Raw genomic sequence first — 23,855 nt, 5'->3', positions numbered from 1 at the left:
TAAAATATAGCTAAAGGCAAAACTTTTTTTTTGTTTTTTTTTTAGTTTTGGATAGCGTGGAGAGGGATTAGAACCCTTGCCAGTTTTTATTGCTGTCTGTGCCCCCATTAAAGAGAATCACCCTCTGTATTTTTCCTGTTTACCATTATAATTGAAAATGAAAGTAAAAGAAAATCCCAGATTTTTGGTTGTCCCCACAAAACTAATAGAGGGCACACTTTTTCTGGTGACCTGGGGCTCCCCAAGGAATGCCCTTAATATACAGGGATTTCATCTCATTTCTTGTTTGGCTATGGGACAGGAAGTGAAGGGAAATCTCTGCAATGGGACACAGATGGCGAAAAAATTCTGTCAGGGGTTATAACCCTTCCTTTACTCTATCCAAAATGAAAGAAACATTTTGCCTCTGCAGTGGTTCTACTTTAATATGATTTGTAGGTATACATATTCTAACCTTATGGTAGTGTGTTAATACAATATTAGGGTGTATATTGAAATGTGTTTATTCATGATTATTGTAATATCTGACACAATGTTTATGGTCTACTATGATCTACTATGAATGAAAGGTCCACCTCCTCCATTCATAAAGCGCTAGCTCAGTCTCCCAGTGGCATAGCTGAGAAGCGCAGCCAGGTGCTGGTCCAGGCTCCTGGTTGGATCTCAACCATATGGTCATGATCTTTGCCATGCCTGGACTGGCTCTGTGATGGGTCACAGGAGTGCAGAATGAACTGCACACATGTGATCCACAGGAGAAGTACAGCCAAACAAGGTTTGTTTGTACTTCTTTTTTAATTACTGATTTATGTTGGTGTATTAATTTTTTTTTTCATTCACTTTAATAGGGTTATATATCAGATTTTATATGATTTATATTAGCTTTTTGATATAATGGTCATTGTTCAAATTCTAGACATCGGCATTGCGATCTACAATATCCTATATATTCACCATCTAACGTGTGCGTGTGTGTGTCAGAAACTTCTAATGCAGACCATACACATAATGTTTTTAGAAGCCTTAAAGGATGAGCTCATCTTTGGAAACATATTACATGTTTCACTTGTTTTTAGAGTGGAACATATAACATGTTCCCAATGCTGCAGCAGCTGCCTGCTGCACCCCCCCCCCCCCCCCCCCCCGTGACAGAAGTATGGGGAGAAGTTCCCTGTACTAGCTGTGGAGCGCTGTGGTAGTTCATTGAATCTTCCTGTCAGTATATTTGCTTGCCCATACACCCTGATGATCGCTGGTGTAATGCTTTCCAGGCTCCTGCAACCAAAAATAATAAATGCACATTTTTTGATTTTACCTGCAAAAAAAATGTGTATTTATTATTTTTAGGCAAAAGGTGAACTTTTCCTTTAAAATACCAGGACAGTACAAACACCCCCAAATTACCCCTTTTTGGAAAGTAGACAACCCAAGATATTTGCTGAGAGGCATGTTGAGTCCATGGAAAATTTTATTTTTTGTCACAAGATTTTGGAAAATGATTATAAATCAAGTTTTTCTGTTCTTTCTTTTTTTTTTTTACACAAAGGTGTCACTTTAATGAGATATTTCTTGCACATGCCATGGATATATATGAAATAACACCCTGAAACTAATTCTGCTACTTCATACATGTAATGCCTAATTATTGACCCTTACTGGAAACAGACCACTGACCTCATAGTAAAAATGTGACCCACACACAAAACCCATTGAGTCCTCATAACTCTGTATTTCACTGCACATAAGAAATCACTAATACCACACTTCCTGAATAGGGGCAAAAGCTCCAAATATTGGAAAAACCACAGATCACCCCAAAAGCAGAATAGATATTGTGAGTAGATAAGATTTGATGAAAGAAACTTCCATGCTCAAAAGGGCTGACTATGACACATTATAAAAAATGGGTGAGCTTTCCACATTTCAAAAACTTTGTCCGCTTTTCTGGAGTTATTCCCAAATCTTATTTTACAGTAGAACAAGTTATAATAAGTTCTAATTAATGTAGACATGGGAAGACTGGCTGAAAACAGGTCATACCACAACTAGTGACCTCTCCTACAGCAGAGCAATCACGCTTCCTTTCCTCCTTGTGTCCCCTTGTTTCATGTGATTTATGTTTACTGTTTGAAAGACTAATTTTCTACAATGTTTTAATTTATGCACTTTTTTTTAACTATGCCTTGTTTTTATACGGATGAAAAATTAATAAAACTTTATTTTAAAAAGTACAGAAATATATTTGCTTTGTTCCATCGACACAACATACCTTAGTAACAGCCATTGCACAGCTGTGCCCCAGTATTTCAATAAACTGCTGTTTCCCAAAACGGTAATCTTCCAGTAATTCTGTTTCTAAGGCTTCTGCTTCCTGTTTACTAGAAAAAAAAAATGATTTATTGTTTGTGCTTCCTTTTCACATAATCTAAAATAAGCAGTTATAATCATTATTATCTGTCCCAAAGCAAAATACCTTCATCTTCAGAGAAGACTTTGGTAAAGGCTGTCATTCCCTGACCTCTAGGCTGCATACTTGATCAAGGGCATAAATACCACTTACAGTAAAGACAAATACTGGCTTAGAAGTAGCTTACATACGTTAAAAAGTGGCAATTCCATCTGATACTTATTTTACCTTAAGACAAATATGTGCAAATATAAGTGCAGTGTAACAGAAAGCATTACCAGCTTTTTCAAAGCTTTCGGCATTCTTTAAACAGTTTTCCTGAAGCCTTCAGAGCCCAACATCATCACCAGGCTGGGATGTTTAGATGTTTGTGCCAGTGCCAGTGAGGAAGGAAACCAACTCACCCAAAGAATACCATAGATATAAAGTAAAATATAAAAACTTCATGTGAACTACTTGTGCATGTTCTAACCCAGTGGTCGGCAAGCCGCGGCTCGCGAGCCACATGCGGCTCTTTACACGCTTTAATGCGGCTCTTGTGTGCCGGGCGCCCGCTCCCCTCCCTCCTCTCGGGCGGCAGGGACTCTGCAGCGTGATCCAAAAAAAAAAACAGCCAGGGCAGCGCGCTCAAATGCAATGATTGGCCAGTCTCGCTGCCACTCACATCCTGATAGCCAGTGATTGGCTGTCAGGATGTGTGTAGGCGGGGCAGCGTGACGAACAGTCCGCCCTGAAGACCGGAACGGCGCGGGAACACGGCAAGAGGAACGCGCGGAGCAAAGGTAAGTGAATTGACACAGGGGGGACTTGGCTTACTACTTGCTACTTACTTACTACTACTATATGAGGGATGAATTAATATGGGGAATGAATTACTATGGGGGATGAATTAATATGGGGGATGAATTACTATAGGGGGGATGAATTACTATATGGGGGATGAATTACTATGGGGGATGAATTACTATATGGGGGAGGAATTACTATATGGGGGATTAATTACTATATGGGGGATGAATTACTATATGGGGGATGAATTACTATATGGGGGATTAATTACTATATGGGGGATGAATTACTATGGGGGATGAATTACTATGGGGGATGAATTACTATATGGGGGATGAATTACTATGGGGGATGAATTACTATGGGGGATTAATTACTATATGGGGGATGAATTACTATATGGGGGATGAATTACTATGGGGGATGAATTACTATATGGGGGATGAATTACTATGGGGGATGAATTACTATGGGGGATGAATTACTATAGGGGGGATGAATTACTATATGGGGGATGAATTACTATAGGGGATGAATTACTATATGGGGGATGAATTACTATATGGGGGATGAATTACTATGGGGGATGAATTACTATATGGGGGATGAATTACTATATGGGGGATGAATTACTATGGGGGATGAATTACTATAAAAACTTATTGAAACTAAAAACAGTGTACCATCCTATGTATTTTCAGTTTTAAAAATGTGGCTCTCAAAATAAATTTCAATCGTGGTTTTGGCGAGATTTGGCTCAGTTGAAAAAAAAGGTTGCCCACCACTGTTCTAACCAGTTAGAAAAAAATCTGTTTATGCCAGAATGAAAAGGGACGGCATAATGTTAAATGTGTTGAGTGTTGAAGATTTTGTGAGTGTAACTACCATCCTGAAGAATGTAGATTGTATGGGTACCCCTACAACATATATTCCACTAGTAAGTATCTACTTATTTACTTGTATATTTGTGTTATTATATGCCATACATCTGTTTACACAACATTTTCACACAAAGGAAACATAAGTAATGCTCTTTTCACAACAGGTACACATATCCCAGCTAAAGTAAGGCCTGCTTCATTAGGAGAGCCACAAGGGTAAAGGAGAACCACAAGGGTATGATATAACAAAAATTATTATCCAAAGGTTCCACAGATAGAGTAAAAAAAACCAACAACAGCAAGTGCAGGGCCACCAATTAGGTCCCCCAGAAAGACCACCCATACATTGAATCCCTAAAAAAATGTGAAATATATCCAGATGTTTCCAATTAGTAATGCTCATTTATTACTATATCATTAGGGCATGCGCCTAATTACTTTTACTTTGTTGTCCATAAATCCCTGGTGACTCGTATAAAAGATTTAAGCCACAGTTAGGTCCATGTGCCACTATTAAGGGTCCAAATGACATCAAGACAGAGTTCCAAGAAATTGACCCCATGTTTTGGCACCATTAAAGTCTGACATTCCTTAGGGTGGAACGGGTTTGATTCACCAGTGGGTACGTAGACTAGAAAACACATAATTAAAAAAAAAAACGTTATATTTACCATATAGACCCTTTGGTCAGGGCTGGATTGAGAGCATCATGGGCCTTGTGCTAAGGAATTTGATGGGTGAGATGAAAGGGTGCAGCTGATGCATGATGCTATGGAAGCTTGGCATTTGATTTGCCAGGATTCTGTAAGAGCTCTGCAACAGCGTGCTGGATGTGCCCTGATGTGAGGTGGAAGGGTGCAGCCACATAGACCTAACACAACACTACGTATGCCGAATACCATGCTGCTGTTAGGACTGCCCACCCAGTGGCCATTATTAATCCCACCACCTGGCCCAGGCAATGCATACAGAATGCAGGGCCACTTCAGTCCAGGGAGATCTCTCCTCATTGGCCCACATTGCTTTCAGTGTGGCCTGTTCTCTTTGGATGGCTGCTCCTATATTAAAGTAGGGCCTGGAGCAGCAGCTTCAATAGCCCCTACATTAATCCGGCCCTGTCTTTGGTCTTTTTTGTAAAGCCAATCAATCAAAGGACAAAAAAAACCTTTATTGAAATTACATTTTCATGTTCAATGTCTCCAACACATTTGCACATAAATAATGTTTAATTGCACATAAATATTGTTTAACGATTATGAGTAATATACTACAATCACTATAGGTAATAAAATATCACATTCACCAAGAAATCAGAGTTATGGTAACTGTTTAATTAAATATCATTTTATGTAAACAGATCATTTGCATATGTGATAAACACACCCACGCTTTATTCATCTAATACAACTGCTGTGCTTCTTACTGGACTGGAGAAATGCCTTGGGCTGAATAGCACATACAACACAAGCTGTTAACCTCTTATGCCTGTACTGGAAGAGGGAGAAATGGGAATGCATCAATATAAATCAGGGATGCTCAATGTAGAGCTTGTACACATGAGCACCAGGTGCATGATACTCCTGTTTATATTTCCTATGCCAGCTGGATTGAAAGGGGGGTGTTCTTAAGGGAGACATTAGTAAGAACCAGGGCTGCTTGTGAATAATGATACATGCTGATGCTTACATTGCAATACTACACAAAAATAAAGCAAACACTTCACTTAACACCCATTTGTATTGAGCAAATAATATTTTATTAGGTTCCAGGTCATCACAATGCAGCATATACAGGGGCGGACTGACCATTTGGAAACTCGGGCACTGCCCGAGGGCCTGGGGTCAGTAGGGGGCCCCATGAGATGCTCCTGGTACCTTTTTCATAGGCTTTTTTGAGTTTTGGCAAGGACACAGGGGCCCCATGATCCCCTATTGCCCGGGGGCCCCATGAGTTGTCAGTCCGCCCCTGAGCATATAATATATTATTCAAGTACAGAAGTGATGACGATTTTCATATACAGGCAGCTGAAATGTCTAGCCTACAGTAGATTGTGTATTAAACAATAATATGGTATAAAGGGATTTTTCTTTACATTCCCAGAGCATATCATAGGTAAAAAAAAAAGGTAAATAAATAATAAAACAAGTAAAGCTGCACAATGCATGGTTAGGAACATATAAACATAAGAACAGTGAATGCACCTGTATAAGCAGTTGACAATTCACGGTATGTAACCAAACAAAAAAAAAACATTCACCTACTGGATTAAGAAAACCAATATTCCCAACTTGCTTCCTAGGGAAGTATGTACGGGCAGAAAAATCCTGGAGTTTCAAAACAACACTAGTTACTTTGGACTCCAAAAGGAGGTTCAGGGAACCCTAGGAAAAAATTTTAAAATTTTAAAAAATAGCTCTGAATCCCACTGCAATTTACGGGAGCCTAATTTTGCCATTTTCTGGCCTTTTTTAAGTATGCAAGCTTTTAATATAGGATGGAGAAGGTCTTTTTAATGTGGCTTAAATGTCAACTTTAAAAATTCACAAAGCCTTTAACTAACATGCTTTATGGATGCCTGAAACCTGCCTATGAAGTTGTGGATGCAGTATAATGCACTCCTTTAAAAGTGACATTTTGTGTTTACAAAGAGCGGTCAGGGATCTGTCAGTTAGCTGCAGTAGCACTACCACCACAAAATCATTCACTTGTATACAAACCTGGGCATCTATCATTTAGCAAAAGTAGCGACTGTATGATTACCGCCTCTAAATGACAGATCCCTGCCAGGTTCTGTGTGTAAAAAACTGACAAGAGTCCTTGGCATCACCCACAATCCCTGCCATCATGTTTACATACCCAAGCCTGCAGGGATTTGTTATTTGTAATAGGAGTGGCAGCCAGCAAAGACCCCCTGCAAGTATGCAGCCCCCCTCTGGAACCAAACCAGGCTGCATATCCACAGCATTGGGAGGGTACCTTGCAAGGGGTAAAAATTGTCCCCAATCTAGTCCTGGATATAATGGAACAGGCTTGATAATCCATACAACCTAATGCTAGGGAGATTCATAGCCATGCCAAGTTAACTTGCGTTGCAAAATTTTAAGTGCGACTCTTGGTTGCTTTCCTTTGTAGACGAAGGCAGAAAACGCTTTATGAAAAGTATACTTGTGTTTGAGAACCAGGAGGATGGTTTTGGGGGGTAGAGGTGATAAGGAGAACTGACCATTTTAGGTATGTGACATTGTCTGGAAATAGTTAGAGGTAATCATGCACATTGTGGACTTCTTTTGTGATTATTTGGATGACTGGAGAGTAAGGCTGGCCATACATTAAGCAATTTTCTTTCCTTCAACCATTGGTTGAAGGAAAGAAAATCACTTGATTCCCCCATCAACACATTCAATGTTGATGGGAAATCCATCCCACTGTGCTGTTGTATTCTGACAGTGAGAGGTTACTATGATGATAACTGCTGCCGGTAGGCCTGTCAGGCTTGTTTTACTGAAGTTGACTGATAGATCAGCTTCAGAACAACCAGCCTGTCCATAGATGGATTGAAATTCGGCCATTTCAGCAGGTCAAATTTCAATCCATCTATGGGCAGCTTAAAGGTCTGTGTTGATGGGCTTCGATAGATAAATGCAGCTCACTGTTGACAACAGTTAAAGACAGATACATTTGACCTGTAGTTCACCTACTCATCACTATGAGCTTAGGGTTCAGGTTGAACTTGAGTTTGGTCAGTGATGTCATCCAGGTTCTTTGGTGCTGTGTTTACATTCCAGCAGCACCAGGGAGCTGTTGTTTGCCAAGGGAGCAGCAGTGGAACAGCAGCATAATGGTGGTGGGTCTGCATTGTTGGGCATCGTAATTGACGTGGATCTACATCAGAGAACATTTATTATTTTTTATTTTTTTAATGAAGGAATTTTTCCATGGGGTGGGTGTTTTTCTTTACTGTGAGTAAAGAAGTATAAGTATCTTCCTCCTCCAGCGTCCACCAGTTTAGCAGCCAGCTCCTCCCAGGGTCATAGTAAGACACAAGCAGAGACCCTCCATAGTGCAACCAGTAATTTTATTGGTAATAGGTATAAAAAGTAGATTTCCACTCACAAAACGATGAATCTTCCAGCCTCCTACCACATGCTATGGGTGTACACCCATAGCATGTGGTAGGAGGCTGGAAGATTCAATTACTGGTTGCACTATGGAGGGTCTCTGCTTGTGTCTTACTATGACCCTGGGAGGAGCTGGCTGCTAAACTGGTGGACGCTGGAGGAGGAAGATATTTTCTAGAGAGTGATCCACACTGATAGGATCGTGTGATCCTGAAAGCGTGCTGGCCCCTTGGGGTCTAAGGAAGGAGGTGAGGGGGCATTTTGGCTATTAAGGATTGTCACGTGTGCATCACGTACACTGCACATAATTTTGCATGAAGAGTGGAGTGTGAAGTTCATCATTAAGCACAGCATCATCAGTATTATTATTAACTTTGGACTTTTCTCGTATTTGAACTATCGTTTATTCCTTTGTGCACTTTTTGTGTGGCACTGTTTATTATTAGTATATATGTTATTATAGTATATATTATTTTATTTTCACGTTTTTGCACGAGATATTCCCCATGAGGGAATACATGCATGACACTATATATGTATTGAGTATTTTGGATTTATTTTGGGGATTGAGTATATATTGTATTACGGTTCTATTAGATACTAATTAGCGCTGCACTCATAATTTTTGCACTGTTTATTCACTTATTTTGGGTATAAGCTTAGTGTCAGCAGCTTATGGTTATAGGGTAGGAGTCCTTGTGAGCGCAGGAGGTTTTTTGTAATTATAATTGTTTTTCTTTACTATTTCCTTTTTCCTGGGGAAAGAGTAACAAGGGGTACCTATTTACGTAGGGGATCGGTTATCTGGGGGCCCCTTTATTCTATATTCTCTATCTCTGGCAACCCTGACTACATGTCTGGGTAAGGGTCTGGTTTGAATTGTATGGGTAACCGCACACCAGTTTTTTCTTTCCTTAAAGGGAAAGTACAGTACATGGTATATGTCCTCCATTGTAGTGCCCAGTTACTCATGCTCTTTTTTTAACAAAAGCTTGTAAACTGGTCATTAAAAAGTGCAGAACATTATAACACGATTTGGCTTCCTGAGGTCCAAACTTTGCCCAGTTTATGTATCACTATTCAGAGGTTGATTTGAGGGGCTAGGTTCAGGTTAAAGGTTTATGGTTATTGGTTAGATTTATTGTTAAATTTAGGGGGAGCTTTAGGTTCATATTACGTAAGTCACTGTGATCAATTTATTTTACATACAAAAAGTCACAAAAGCTGGTAGTAGCAAAAATTTGTTTGCAGATATTTCCAGCATTGAAAAAGTAACAAAAATAAACAAGATAATATTTCAGGAGACAAAAACATATCACTAACTTGTAGGTGGGGTGCAGCATGATGCGGCTGCAATAATACACACAGTCTAAATGCAATATAAGAACTTTTACTGGAGCAATGCAAACAGTCACAATAAACTCATTGGGAGGACACCCCAGTCATGGACACTCACGGATCCCAACAGCAAGTGAAGAGCACATTTCAGCTGAACCGACAGTGCCTGTGATAAAAGGCAGAGTGCAGCCTGGCCATCTCATATCCAAACAGGAAGATGTTCAGAGGAGTTGTAAGGTCTACGCTTTCCTTCCTCATCAGAAACCTATCCCTGCCACTAGTTTTTTCCCTAACAGATGGGGGTACCTGACCCTACTCTACCCATTTGCAAATGCATGCCAAAACCTGGGGGCAGGGAACTATAAGGCCTCTGCTTACCCAAGATGGCCACCAAGGGTCACCTGGATGCAGATTAGCCAACTGGAATGTTGACTTAAGGAACCCATGGAGAAACTAGGCTTCTCCTGACTTCCTTTTCAGGCTGTGGTACCACTCAGGATGAGTGCCACCTACAGTGGAGACAGCAGACTGCCCCTGACTGACTTACACTAACTTTCATAAGAATGTTGCAGTCCTAATCTGGCTGTTCATCAAGGACCACAATGCTGGACAAACAAGCACTGGCAGTTGCCCTATTATTGATATTTAACCTGTGGATCTAGGTAGAAAACAGACCTACTTCAATGTAACTAAATCATTCTAAGAACTGAGTATAGAATTTAGAATATGGTGAAATAACCAACCACATTTTTCAGGGTTTTTATTTCATACCTTAGCTCCAAGCCTCTTTAGTGCAGCAATATTAATATTAATTTGACAATGTCTCTCGGGACAATTTTTACTACTTTTTTTATCAATCTTTTTGTTAAACATCTCAATTTAAATAGTTTACATGGCACTGACCCTAAACTATACAATGAGTTCACAGCTTCATATATACAAGAATATAGATATTTAACATTAACAAATATGTAAATGCAAAAAACTAAAACTAAAAATATATAATAAAATAATATAACAAAAAAAAAAAAAACTAGTACAGTTGTGAAAGAACTATCACTATAGTGGAGTTTACGCGCTATACTATCGCAAGTCATGTTTCAAATGCAATATCCCCCTCCAGTGGCCAGGATAAGAGCAGCACCAAGATATTACTGCTCAAACGAAAATGGTATGAAAATATTAATGTTTAAAAATAAGAAAAACGCTTCAGTGAAAATGTGCAATTGTTTTAGATTTTCCATGCTAAACATGCCACATTACAATGTTACTATCTCTGATTCTGAGAAGGAGGGAATATTACATGGAAACATATTAAAAAGACAAATTCATTTTGCTGCATTGTTAAATTCTTTGCAGACTGTTAAATAAGTCACAAAGCGCATACGAATAAATTACATTTTCAGCGATGAAAGATTCTAATTTCTGCCAGCTTTAGTTGCCTAACTGTATGAAATATGTTAACAAATATGGAATAAGCAATGTATTTTCTTGTAGTAATAATGTATACCATAAGGCCTCATGCACTGTGCATGAAAAATGGTGCTTTTAACCATTAGCTGCCCGGCCTATAGCCGTTTGGCGGCCGCAAAAATGCATTAGCTTTCCGGGGTGTACGCCATTTGGCGTCCTCCCGCACATGCGCAGTTTGCACGGTTGCAGAGCCGCGCAGCAGCACGATCTATCACCGGCCGTGTCCCTCGGACACGGCCGATGACAGATCTGAGTACCGGCCCCTGTTGCCGTTACCATGTGACCTGCTGTGACCAATCACAGCAGGTCACATGACAGTTGTATACAATGGATGGCTTCATTCATGCCATCCATTGTATACTAGTGTCTAGCTGTGAATGGTCACAGCAGGTCACATGCACATGTCATGTGATTAGCTGTGGTCAAATCACAGCTAAGCACAAAAAAAAAAAAAAGAAAAAAAAAAACTGAACCGATGTCATTCAGTTAAATGCTTGCTTATAGCAAAGTAATTCTTTGCTATAAGCAAATTGTGTAAAAAAAAAAATACTGATCACTTCCCCAAAGTAGTACAATGTCTATGGTAACATTGTACTACTTTGGTCATAGTAAAATATGAAAAACAAAATCTTAAAAAAAAAAAAATGTAATAAAAAATTAAAAATAATAAAATAAAAAAAAAAATATATTTTTTTTTTCATACTGTCACCAGTCAGTGTCCCTGTTCACCGCCATTCCAGTTATATGATGATGCTGTACTGCACTGGTGACAGTATGTAAAAAAAAAATTTTTATTTTTTCTTTTTTCATTTTCCGAAAAATTATGACAAAAAAAATACAACTTCAAAATACTCGCCATTCCTCTTATGAAGTACGTCAGACTGTCTACTTTACAAAAAGGGGTCATTTGGGGGATATCTGTACTGTTCTGACATTCTTGGCCCTCAAGAAATTAGATTGGCTGTCAGTACTTCAGGATTGATCAATATTCAGATCTATACCATAGTTTGTGAACTCTATAACTTTCCTACAAACTAAAAAATACATCCTAATTTGGGTTATTTTCACCAAAGACATGTAGCAGAATACATCTCGGCCTAAACTTATGAAGAACAATTATTTATTTGTAAACTTTTATAATAGAAACAAAGAAAAACATGTTTTTTTATCAAAATTTTTGGTCTTTTTTTGTTAATTTAGCAAAAAATAAAAACCCCAGCGGTGATTAAATACCACCAAAAGAAAGCACTAGTTGTGTGAAGAAATGATAAAATTTTAGTTTGAGTACAATGTTGTATGACCGTGCAATTGTCATTCAAAGTGTGAGAGCGCTGAAACCTGAAAAATGGCCTGGGCAGGAAGGTGTAAAATTGCCCGGTATTGAAATGGTTAAGGGCATGTGACACTTTTTTTCTACCTTCATACACCCCTCCATTGTAGCCTATGTGTCCATGCACACATAGGCATTTACAGACGTTTACAAGCAAGAGCATTTAAAGGCAGAATAAACACCATCACTTGTGTGTTAAGCAGAAAAAAATGCCCCATGCGTCTAGCGTGTTTAGAAGCAGGAGCATTTAGAGGCATGCAATGTCTCTTCTGCAATGTAATCCCCTTACCTGCCTGCTCACTGTCTTCTCTGGCACTGTCATCTGCTTACAGCACTGGGTTAGCCTCTCTGTGCCAGAATGACAGCGATGTCATCCCACATCAGGCAATAAAGACGGTAAAAGACCAGAACACAGGAGAAGATGCCAGCACTGGTGAGGGACCATTGGAAACGTGAGTATTAACCCCTTTAGTTCTGCTTTAAATGACTATTCAGAAGTCAACAGACCGCTAACAATTTTTTTCATATTGAAGACATAAAATTCCCATACAAAAAGCCTTTTAAAACAGACATAATATGCTTGGTTTTTATTTTTATTTTTTTTCCTCTTTGTGTTTACTCATGTCCCCCACAGCTATTACCTTTTGTATCACTTGACCCTCCCTTTTAGATTGTAAGCTTTAGCGAGCAGGGCCCTCTGATTTCTCTTGTATTGAATTGTATTGTAACTGTATTGTCTGCCTTCATTTTGTAAAGCAGTATACAAACTGTTGGCGCTATATAAATCCTATAAACAGGGGCGGACTGACCATTTGAAAACTCGGGCACTGCCCGAGGGCCCGGGGTCAGTAGGGGGCCCCATGAGATGCCCCTGGTACCTTTTTTCATAGGCTTTTTTGAGTTTGGGCAAGGACACAGGGGCCCCATGATCCCCTATTGCCCGGGGGGCCCCATGAGTTGTCAGTCCACCCCTACCTATAAAGTAATATAATAATAATAATTATTATCCCTTTGTACCGCTTCTTCCACTCATACTCCAGCCATGCTATACAGGGACTGTAAGAGGCTGACACCAGGTTGAACTTAGGTACCCACGTTACTTAGATTAAAAAATATATTTATTGATGTACGAATTATTACAGAGCTGAATTCATTTTTGTGTTTTATATTTGCCTAGATTTTAGCTTTTACTCTTCAGTCTTCCATTAACCAGTTCTTACAGGTATGGAGGAGCATCTGACCCACTCCTTGAATATGCTGAATATATAAAATATTATGAGAGAAATGAAATACAGTAAGCACCACAATTTAGCTTTGCAATGGCTGTAATTACTGGAGAGACCTGGGAATTTCAAAGAGGATATCTTACCCCTGGAATCCATGAGAACTATAACATGTCATCCAAATTGCCAACAACCACAACTGAAACAGTAGTTTTGTATGTGGTTGGCCTCCAAGCAAAAACATTATTTTCAGTTACAGCAACCATACAAAATATATGCAAATCAAGTGTTGCACTATGCAAACTCAAAATACAAAAACAAAAAAACATAAATGTGAAATTACAAAGAAATATCCTTTTGTGAAAAGTCCATGTGAAAAACAAATATGTTTGAAGATATCAAACATTCCTCCAAGCAGGTAAGTGATTAGGAAATTACCACCATCAACTCTTGAAATAAAAACAACCACCTCAAAAGTTCAGATATACACTTACCAGAAGTAAATGACATTCTAAGTAAAGAAAGGTCAAATGGGCTAATGATAAATAATCATCCAGAATACTCCACTTCCACTTACGATGTTTGGAAGCCTACACATCAAAAGTCACATCTCATCCCACCTCCATACTCAGAACATAGAAAAAACAAATGTAATACATATCATAAAATCCTTAAAAACCATGTATTAGTCTTTAAAATCACACTCACAATAAAAGTAATTCATATGCACATTAAAAAAGGTCCCAGCCTGCGTGTATGGCATTTTACTGTTACTTCTGGTTTCCTTGATGACGTCAACATGCCGCTCTGCCCTACATGTTTCATCACAACTGACTTTTTCTGGGGCACCGCACAAAATAAACACTTAGAAAAAGCATTATGGCTGTAGTGATTGTGTAGTGGTAGGATAGATGAAGATACAAGGTCATTAATTCATTTCAACTTTCTGAAGTGGGAAAAAAGATAGGACACACTCCTGTCATTGTTTAAAAAATGTAAAGGTATAGAGCTTTGATGAAAGGTTTCAGGGTAGTTTGACACTTAAAGCATTTTTATAGAGGTCTGTACATCAGGCTAAAAAGAGAGTAAACTAAGGAAGGAAGAGGGATATAGTTTCAAAATAGTAAGTATACCCTTTAGTACTTTACTTTAGACCATCTTATGTTTAGACCCTACTCAAGCACAAAATACCTTACTATTATTAACCACTTGCCTACTGGGCACTTATACTCCCTTCCTGCCCAGGCTAGTTTTCAGCTTTCAGCGCTGTCGCACTTTGAATGACATTTGCGCGGTCATGCAACACTGTACCCATATAAAATTTTTATAATTTTTTTGAGACAGATAGAACTTTCTTTTGGTGGTATTTAATCACCTCTGGGTTTTATATTTTTTGTTAAACAAACCAAAAATAACTGAAAATTGTGAAAAAAAAAGTTTTTTCTTAGTTTTTGTTATAAAATTTTGCAAATAAGTTATTTTTCTCCTTCAATGAGGCTGCAGTGATGGGCACTGATAGGCTGCACTGATGGGCCCTGATAGGTGGCACTGATAGGCACTGATGAGGAGGCACTAGTAGGTGGCACTGATGGGCATTGACAGGCATCACTGATGGGCATTGAAAGGTAGCACTGATAGGTGGCACTGATAGGCGGCACTGACTGGCACTGTTAGGTGGCACTGACTTGCACTGTTAGGCAGCACTGATAGGCAGCACTGACGGGCACTGATAGGCAGCACTGACGGGCACTGATAGGTGACACTGAAAGGCAGCTCAGGTGGGCACTGGTAGGCACTGATATGTGACACTTATGATGGACACTGACAGGTGTCACTGCTGGGGCTACACTGATCATCAGAGCACACTGATCATCAGTGCCCTGATGATCAGTGTACATGTCCCCACCGAGGAATGCCGATTACCTGCTCTCCTCTCGAGCTGTCACCATGACAGCTCGTGAGGAGAGAAATGCCGATAATCGGCTTTTTCCTATTTTCATGCGATCAGCTGTGATTGGACACAGCTGACCACATGACCGAGCCGACATCTTCGTCTCTTTCTGTTGATCAGTGATCCGCTGTGTCCGAGGGATACAGCGCACCACCAATCGCCACGCTGCACGCTCCCCGGATCCGCACATGCGCGGTTAGAGTGGGAGGACGTCATATGACATCCTCCCAGAATGAGAGAACCGCCTTGTGCCCTTCATTTCCTTATATGGCGGGCGGGAGGCAGTTAAAGAATGGTTTCTAAAAACTAAAGCAGAACTCCAAGAAAAACAGGTAAATACACAATTAAATACATACTGTATATGGGGCCATATAACTTGCCAAATTTGTATTTTTGTCCAGACAGCTCTACGTTTTACACGTCTTCTTTTCTCTGTCTGGCATGGCAGAAAATCAAATTTTGTCTGCTGCAATTCAGTAACACTTGCATGTCTTGTTCTTCCTCCCTAGTCTATGACTGGACAGTGAAAGGAGAAGCAGCAGACTAAAAAGCTCATCTTTTGAACACTCTCCCAGTCTAAGCTCTACCATACATAGACTAAAAGAGGCTGATAACCAAACAAATGCTTGCATAAAATAGAATTAAACGCTGCATTAACTTTGTATTTTATGTCTGACTAGAATTCAGCTTAATTTCTATGTCTATTCTAGAAAAAAAATATTTTAAAAGGAACGCTACCTTCCTATTATGCAATCTGGTTAGATTTTTTCAAATTGCATAACCTTGGTTAAAGATATAAAATCTACATTTACATAACTCATTATCAATCCCAAGATACTATATTAAACAATCCCTGTTTCCTTTTTTTTTCCTTTTTTCTGAAATGCATGCTGAAATAATGAACTGTACCAAATATATTTCTGTTAATATATCATGGCAGAAGCAAGGGCATTTGGTTGTTTTTTGTTGCTTTTTCTGTAATAATATACAGCAGGTAAAATAAGTACTGAACACGTCACCATTTTTCTCAGTAAATATATTTCCAAAGGTGCTATTGACACAAAATTTTCACATGTCGGTAAGAACCCATGCAATCCATACATACAAACAAACCAAAACACATTTCAGATTCAATTTCAAAATTCAGATCAAAGTTCAGAAATTAAGGTATGTGTGAAATAATTGAATGACACAGGGAAAAACTATTGAATACATGAAGAAAGGGAGGTGCAAAAAGGCATGGAAAACCAAGACACCAGCTGAAATCTAACAGTAATTAGAAAGCAATCCTGATCCTTGTGCAAATTAATATAAGTTGGTTCAGTCTCAACTGATGGTCTATAAAAGGTGTCTCCTTACCAAGGTGTCACATCTCATGACTGGTAAAAGCAAAGAGCTCTCTTAAGACCTTCACAACTTTATTGTTGCAAACCATACTAATAGCATTGGTTACAGAAGGATTTCTAAACTTCTGAATGTTCCAATGAGCACTATTGGGTCCATAACCTGGAAGTGTAAAGAACATCCATTTCACCATAAACCATCAACAACCAGGTGCTCCAAGCAAGATTTCTGACAGAGGAGTGAAAAAAATTATCAGAAGTGTTATCCAAGAGCCAAGGACCACTTGTGGAGTGCTTCAGAAAAACCTTGAATTAGCAGGTGCAATTGTTTCAAAGAAAACAATAAGTAATACACTCAACCGCCATGGCCTGTATGCACCCCTACCATGCAAGACTATTGCTGAAGACAAAGCATGCTGAAACGTGTTTAAAGTCTGCCGCACATCATGTAGACAAGCGTGTGAAATACTGGGAGAATATAGTCTGGTTAGATGAGACCAAATTGAATTCTTTGGATGCCATAATACACACCGTGTTTGGATGCTAAATGGCACTGTACATCACCCCAAAAACACCATACCAACAGTGACATTTGGAGGTGGGAACATCATGGTGTGGGGCTGTTTTTCAGCATACGGTACTGGCAAACTTCATGTCATTGAAGGAAGGAGGAACGAAAAAATGTACAAAATCATTCTTGATAAAAATCTGCTGCCATCTACCAGGATGATGAAGATGAAATAAGGGTGGACATTTCAGCAAGTCAATGATCCCAAACACAAAGCCAAGGAAACTCTCAATTTGTTTCAAAGAAAGAAAATAAAGCTGCTAAAATGGCCCAGCCAATCACCTGACTTGAATCCAATAGAAAATCTATGGAAAGAAGTAAAGATCAGAGTTCATAGAAGAGGCCCACTGAACCTTCAAGATTTGAAGACTGTCTGTCTGAAAGAATGGCCCAAAATCACATGTGACTAGTTTCTCCATACAGGAGGTATCTTGAAGCTGTCATTACCAACAAAGGATTTTGTACAAAGTATTAAATACATTTTAGTTAGCATATTCAATACTTTTTCCCTGTGTCATTCCATTTTATTACACATACCTTAATTTCTTAACTTATTTGTTTTGGTTTCTTTGCATGTATGGATTGCATGCAGGGGCAGACTGACAACTCATGAGGCCCCTGGGCAGTAAGAGATAATGGGGCCCCCTGTGCCCCTGCCTACACTCAAGCCACACCCACACAACACCCTACCTACATATTTCAGCTCAGCTGCATAGAAGGGGCATTTAAATATTTACTGCAGCAAAGTCTGCATGAATGTTCCTGGCTTCTTTCCGTAGAAGCCACTGGGCACTTTCAGGTTTAAATATGGCTGCCATGTGGGGGAAGTGAAAGAGAGAGGGAAGTGAGAGGGTGAAAAGGAGGAGGGGTGTGTCAGAGAGAGAGAGATAGGAGGAGTGAGAGAGAAAGGAACGGATGAGAGAGGAGGGGTGTGTTTTAAATTGCGCTAAAAATTAGGCATGGGTGTGGTTAAATAGTGTCTGAGATGACTTTTATAGTGCAAAATGAGGTCATGTTAAATAGGGAATGTACAGTGTGTAGTGTATGGCTATGGGTAGTATGTGTAGGATGGTGTCAGTAAGTGGTGCCAGTAGTTCATTTTTATTAGTATTATTTAATTTTTTTTTTACAATTTTATGATTTTTTTTACAAATTAATGTTTTACTATTTTTTAAATTTTTTTTCAAAATGCTTTTCGGTGGCCAGTGGATGGTGTCAGTAGAGCAATGGTGTGGGTGTCAGAATTTTTTAATTTTTATTATCTAATTTTTTATTATTTTTTACAATTTATTTCTGTATTATGTTTTTCACAATGATTTTGTGGGGGCAGTGGACAGTGTCAGTAGGGAGTGAACAGGGAAAACTAGTATATGTTGGGCTGTCATTAGAATGGGATGAATAAACAGAATCTGTACCCCCTTATATCAGAAGGAAGGGAATGGATGGAGGGAAGGAAGGAAGAAAGAAAAGGGAGGGAGGGAATGGATGGAGGAAGGAAGGATGGGTGGGAGGAAAGAATGAAGGGAGGAGATGGAGGAAGTAAGGGAAGGAAGAAAAGGGAGGGAGGGAATAGATGGAGGAAGGAGGGAATGAAGGAGGGGTGGGAAAGAAGAAGGAAGGAATTATGGAAGGGAAGAAGGAAGGAAGGAATGAAGGAAATGAAAAGAGGGATAGGAGAAAAGAATGAAAGGAGGGGAGGGATGAAAGAATGAAGGGAGGGGATGGAGGAAGGAAGAAATGGGAGGAAGGGAATGGATGGAGGAAGGAAGGAAGGAATGGATGGGAGAGAGAGGAGGGAGAGAGAGAGAGGGAGAAGAGGGAGGGAGAGAGGGAGAGAGAGGGGGGAAGGGGAGAGGGGGGGAGAGAGAGTGGGGAGGGGGGAGAGAGAGAGTGAGGGAGAGAGTACATTCAGAAGCACCACAGAGCTGCCGGCTGATCTGGACAGGAGAGGCAGGGCAGATCCTCTCTCCTCTGCTCTGCCGTGGCGGATGGGGGGAGGGGCTGTACACTGTCAGAGAAGAGGAGACATCAGAGACCTGCGAGGGGGGGGATGAGGAGCACAGAGGGGGGGCCCAGGAGGGAAATCCGATGCACAGTCAGGGATGATCAGTGCAGGGGAGGGACAGTGACAGCATCGATCTCCCTGCTTGGATTTCAACAAGGCAGCTGGAAGCCTCCCCTCCCGCGGCTTTCAGCTGCTTCATTGAATTCCATGCAGGGAGATCGGTACTGTCACTGCCCCTCCCCTGCACTGATCACCTCCGACTTTGTTCCTGATACATGTCATGGGGGCGGCCGGGGTGTGTGCAGGGTGTGTGCAGTGAATACCTCGCACCCATGGATGATATGCCTCTCACCTTCCCACTGCCCACCAGCTCCATCACCAACACAGTGTCTGGACCCAGTAACCCGTCTTGCTCTGCCACCACGTGAAGTGACATGTGAGCTACTTCTGGGTCGGGATCTGAGACTGCCTCCTCCTCCGCTCCCCACACTGTCACTGGACAGTGATCCTTTCATGGACCCTCCAGCAATGCCCGAATGGTCAGTCCACCCCTGATTGCATGGGTTGTTATCAATAGCACCTTTAGGAATATATTTACTGAGAAAAATGGTGACGTGTTCAATACTTATTTTATGTGCTGTATATGATTATGTTGCCAATTTTATCTTTAAAACTTTCATGTTTACTTTTTCTCTTTTGAAAATTCAATAGAAAGATCATTTGCATAAGAAATGGAATTAAACAGAATTTATGGGGTTCCTAAGGGTTAAAACAAGCCAGTGGCTAGCCATGTATCTCAGCAAGTGTTACGATGTCTGTAAAATGAGCTTTTAATAACATTACTGCCCACACGCCTTAACAAGATTTTAGCAGATTACGCACATAACTCCCTCCTGTGAGATAAACAATTTTATTTATATTTATGTCTGTGTTCATGTCCCCAAGCTTTTTTACAGTATTAGGGTCTTGAACTAGGAAATCTTTTGTATTTAGAGTTTTGTAATAAGTCTATGAAAGACTGAAAAGTATCCTATTAAAAGAAAAGAATCGTGATCTGGGAACAATTTGTTTTATTTTGTAAGTTTTTATACAGATTTTTTTTACAATTTGTTTTTACTATAGGTGTTCACTTTTCATTTTAGGAATACATTTAATACAAGACAAAGTTTTCCCAGCACTATAGGTTAGTTAAAGACAACAGGGCAGGCACTGTCTGCCATTAAGCATACTTTGTCTAACTGAAACCTCAGATGGAGCCATCCCCGTGCATCTTCCAAAAGCAGTGTGGTTTAGTTGTGGGTGTTTGAGAGTGCAGGAACACATGCGATTTATATGCTGTCCTGCTCCTGCAGGTTTGAACCTAGACTAAGGGATGTGTCATGCCTTTGAGTCATTCAGATGCCTGAGCTATTGAGCTCATTAAACATAGACATTTTACAACAAAGGAGACAGAGGAAACCATATAAAAAGGAGTTTACAGCTCCATCTGCTGACTGAATAAAGATTACATAGGATTTATACCCCATATTTCATTCTTTTCCTCACTAAAAATGTTTTAAATGCTTATTTCTTTAGTACAGATTATAATAAAGATAAAATCATATCTACAAAACCACAATTAATGTTAAAATAATCATACTATATCTGTAATGCCGTGCCATACTGCATACATATGTGCATGTGTGAATCTGATTTTAATTTTCACTTTTGTAAAGTACACTCTAAGCCTCACCCTGCACAGAGATTTTCCAACTGACCGGATAACAATTTAAGCACAAGAAGCAGAATCAGAAGCCCTTCAAAGACCTTATGCTAGGTAAGGTTTATGACGTTCTGCATTGCTTCTAATGCTGAATGTTTTTGTCAATTTTGTTTATTTCCCTTAACTGCTTAACATCAAGGGGATATTTTAATCTGGCCATCTTGTTATGGACTTTTGAAATTTGGAGAAAATGAGGGTGGTCTTGTGTTCAGCCCCTATTCTCAATTCTCTCCAGGCAATTTGGGGTTCGCCACACCTCACTATCATAACACTCAATGTGCATGTCTTTATGTGTGAATAAAAGAAGGGTGACAACCTTTTTTGCACGTTACAACCAGGGGCAGACTGACCATTTGGAAACTCGGGCACTGCCCATGAGGGGGGCCCCATGAGATGCACCGGGTACCTTTTTCATAGGATTTTTTGAGTTTGGGCAAGGGCACAGGGGCCCCATGATCCCCTATTGCCCGGAGACCCCATGAGTTGTCAGTCCGCCCCTGGTTACAACCATGTATATAAAACATTTTATGGTTATTATTATAGAAAAACTGATTAACCTGTGCTATTATAATATTACATGCAAACCTTAAAAATACCTTATGGCGCCGCTCCAAGCTGGAGATAGGATGAAGGAGTCATCCCACTGGCAGATGAAATAGAGAGAGGAGGTGTCCAAAAGCGATTCCAGCATCAGCCAATTCAATAAGCAAATGGATGCCGATCTACCGACCCCAGGAGTCAGATGTAAGGAATTGCCTCAGCCATCGTCCCGGCCACACCCTCTGATGCATGTTGCGCCACACACAATCACAGAGGCCTCTGGATCACAATGTGAATTGACTCAGTCAATGGATGTTCCCCATAAATACATATAGGGCAAAAAAACTCTTAGGGTCTAGTAGAAAGTACAGAGGTGGCTGTTGTAGGACCAAACTGTTTCCAGAAGGAGATAGTATGGGTGGGGTGGACTTTTTCCAGTGTAACGTGATAGCCTTTCTTGTGTAGAAAAGTAGAATGCTAGCTAGGGTCCTTTCAGCCCTAGTGGGAATTAGGTTTTCAACCAGTGTGACAAACTCTTGCGCTCCTACCTAAAAACTAATACCTACCAACAAAGGTAAAGCTGCTACATACAGTCATATACCCATAGACAAAAAATATAAATGAAACACAAATGATGCAGCGCTACTACCATAAAAATTCTTCACACATAAATGAATAAGTGAAACAGTGCAAAATTAGTGACACAAATAACAAACACACAATATTAAATAATGCCAAAAAACTCATAAATAATCACATGTGACAAGTATCAATATGAGGTCCTAAAAGGACCAAATAACATAAATGGTGCCCCAAGTAATCCAATGGGATCCAATAGTGCTCCAAATCAAACAAGTAAGTCACAACAGGACTCAATGTGCTAAAAAAACCTCCCACCGGAACTAAAAATCAGTTCCCACCATATAACACAAAACACACGTGCATCCCAATAAACGCATTAACTAAGAACTGATCATGCAAACAAACATGAATAAATATATAAAGTCCCGTGAGGTGTAAAACACCTGACAATATACAAAAAACCATATATAAAGTCCTCAGCAATTCTTGAAGAAGAAAAAAAAAAAAAAGTGCTGATAAATGTGCAGAGATATCCAAAAATGGCTGAATCGCCCGCTCACCTCCCTCTTGCGACCCGCACAGGGTCAAAAGGCCTTCAGGATCACTAACACATGGACCCTTAATAGTAGGTAATCCTCCACAGCTCTCCACACTGACCTCCCCTCATGTGCAGATTCAAGCACAGGCTCACAGGGCAGAAGATCTCCTCTTCAGGCACATAAGGTGGCTGCAGCCACTTTATCCCTCAGAAAATATAAGTGAACGCTTGCATAGTGTAAAACTATATATTCACCAAACAAAGTATCACATATCGAATATGCTCACATTTAAAATCATCTTGTACATCACATGTAAATCAAACCTCAGATCAGATGTACTTGCATGGCTGTCCAATGTAAATAAAGAAGGCGTCCGACCGGAAGTGGGTCACCGCCAACGCGTATCGTCACGCTTAAGACGTGACTTCATCAGGGCAAAACCCTGTTATTCTGTATTAAGCCTCTATGTCCCAAGTAGTGCTTCTTTTATCCGAGAGAAAAGCAGCAGTAAAGATCAACACTGTCACAAAACGGTGTTTGTGTGCTAGAATCTCTAACAGAAAGGGTGCCAGTCATAAACCCCAATCTGGGAAGTAGCAGGCGGTCTGTGCCCAGCCTTCCTCTAATTCTTGCATAATAATCCTGCCTGGTGATTTGAGATGTAAATAAAGGTGTTTTTCTGAACTTAATCCATGGGAAGAAATAAAATGTACATTGCAGCAGATAGTGTTTCAAAATACCTGCTATGAGGGTTGCTGTTAAAAATCATGGGGCCCCATAAAGCCTACCTGACAGAGCCCCCACATAGATGGTGTGCATTTGGGGTCACTCATCCAGACTTGCACCTCTGTCAAATTAGGACCTGCGGTTGTGTTTGTACAGCCACTGAGGCTCCATAGAGTAAGTCTAAGTTCACATCTAGCTGTATCTGGTATGTACACAAAACCATGCACTATCCCGAGTCATTGACATTCAGCAGATGTGTTGTAGTGCCATTAATTGTTAA

The 23,855-nt window shown here is 40.0% G+C and overlaps 1 protein-coding gene across 2 annotated transcripts in view; it reads right to left on the bottom strand.

Annotated features, from left to right (window-relative positions):
- YJEFN3 (YjeF N-terminal domain containing 3) overlaps positions 1-23,855 on the bottom strand; it is a 209,414-nt gene that overhangs the window by 77,550 nt on the left and 108,009 nt on the right. For both annotated transcript variants that reach the window (XM_089670836.1, XM_089670837.1), the window contains exon 2: positions 2,270-2,378. In XM_089670836.1, the coding sequence (XP_089526962.1) occupies positions 2,270-2,378 (109 nt within the window). The remainder of the gene's footprint in view (positions 1-2,269; positions 2,379-23,855) is intronic.

Source organism: Staurois parvus, unplaced genomic scaffold, assembly GCF_062004578.1.
Source record: "Staurois parvus isolate SC_StPar_1 unplaced genomic scaffold, SC_StPar_1.0 ptg000096l, whole genome shotgun sequence".
In the NCBI taxonomy this organism is placed as follows: Eukaryota; Metazoa; Chordata; class Amphibia; order Anura; family Ranidae; genus Staurois; species Staurois parvus.
The sequence above is the reverse complement of the archived record's forward strand: the minus strand, read 5'-3'. Positions and strand labels throughout refer to the sequence as shown.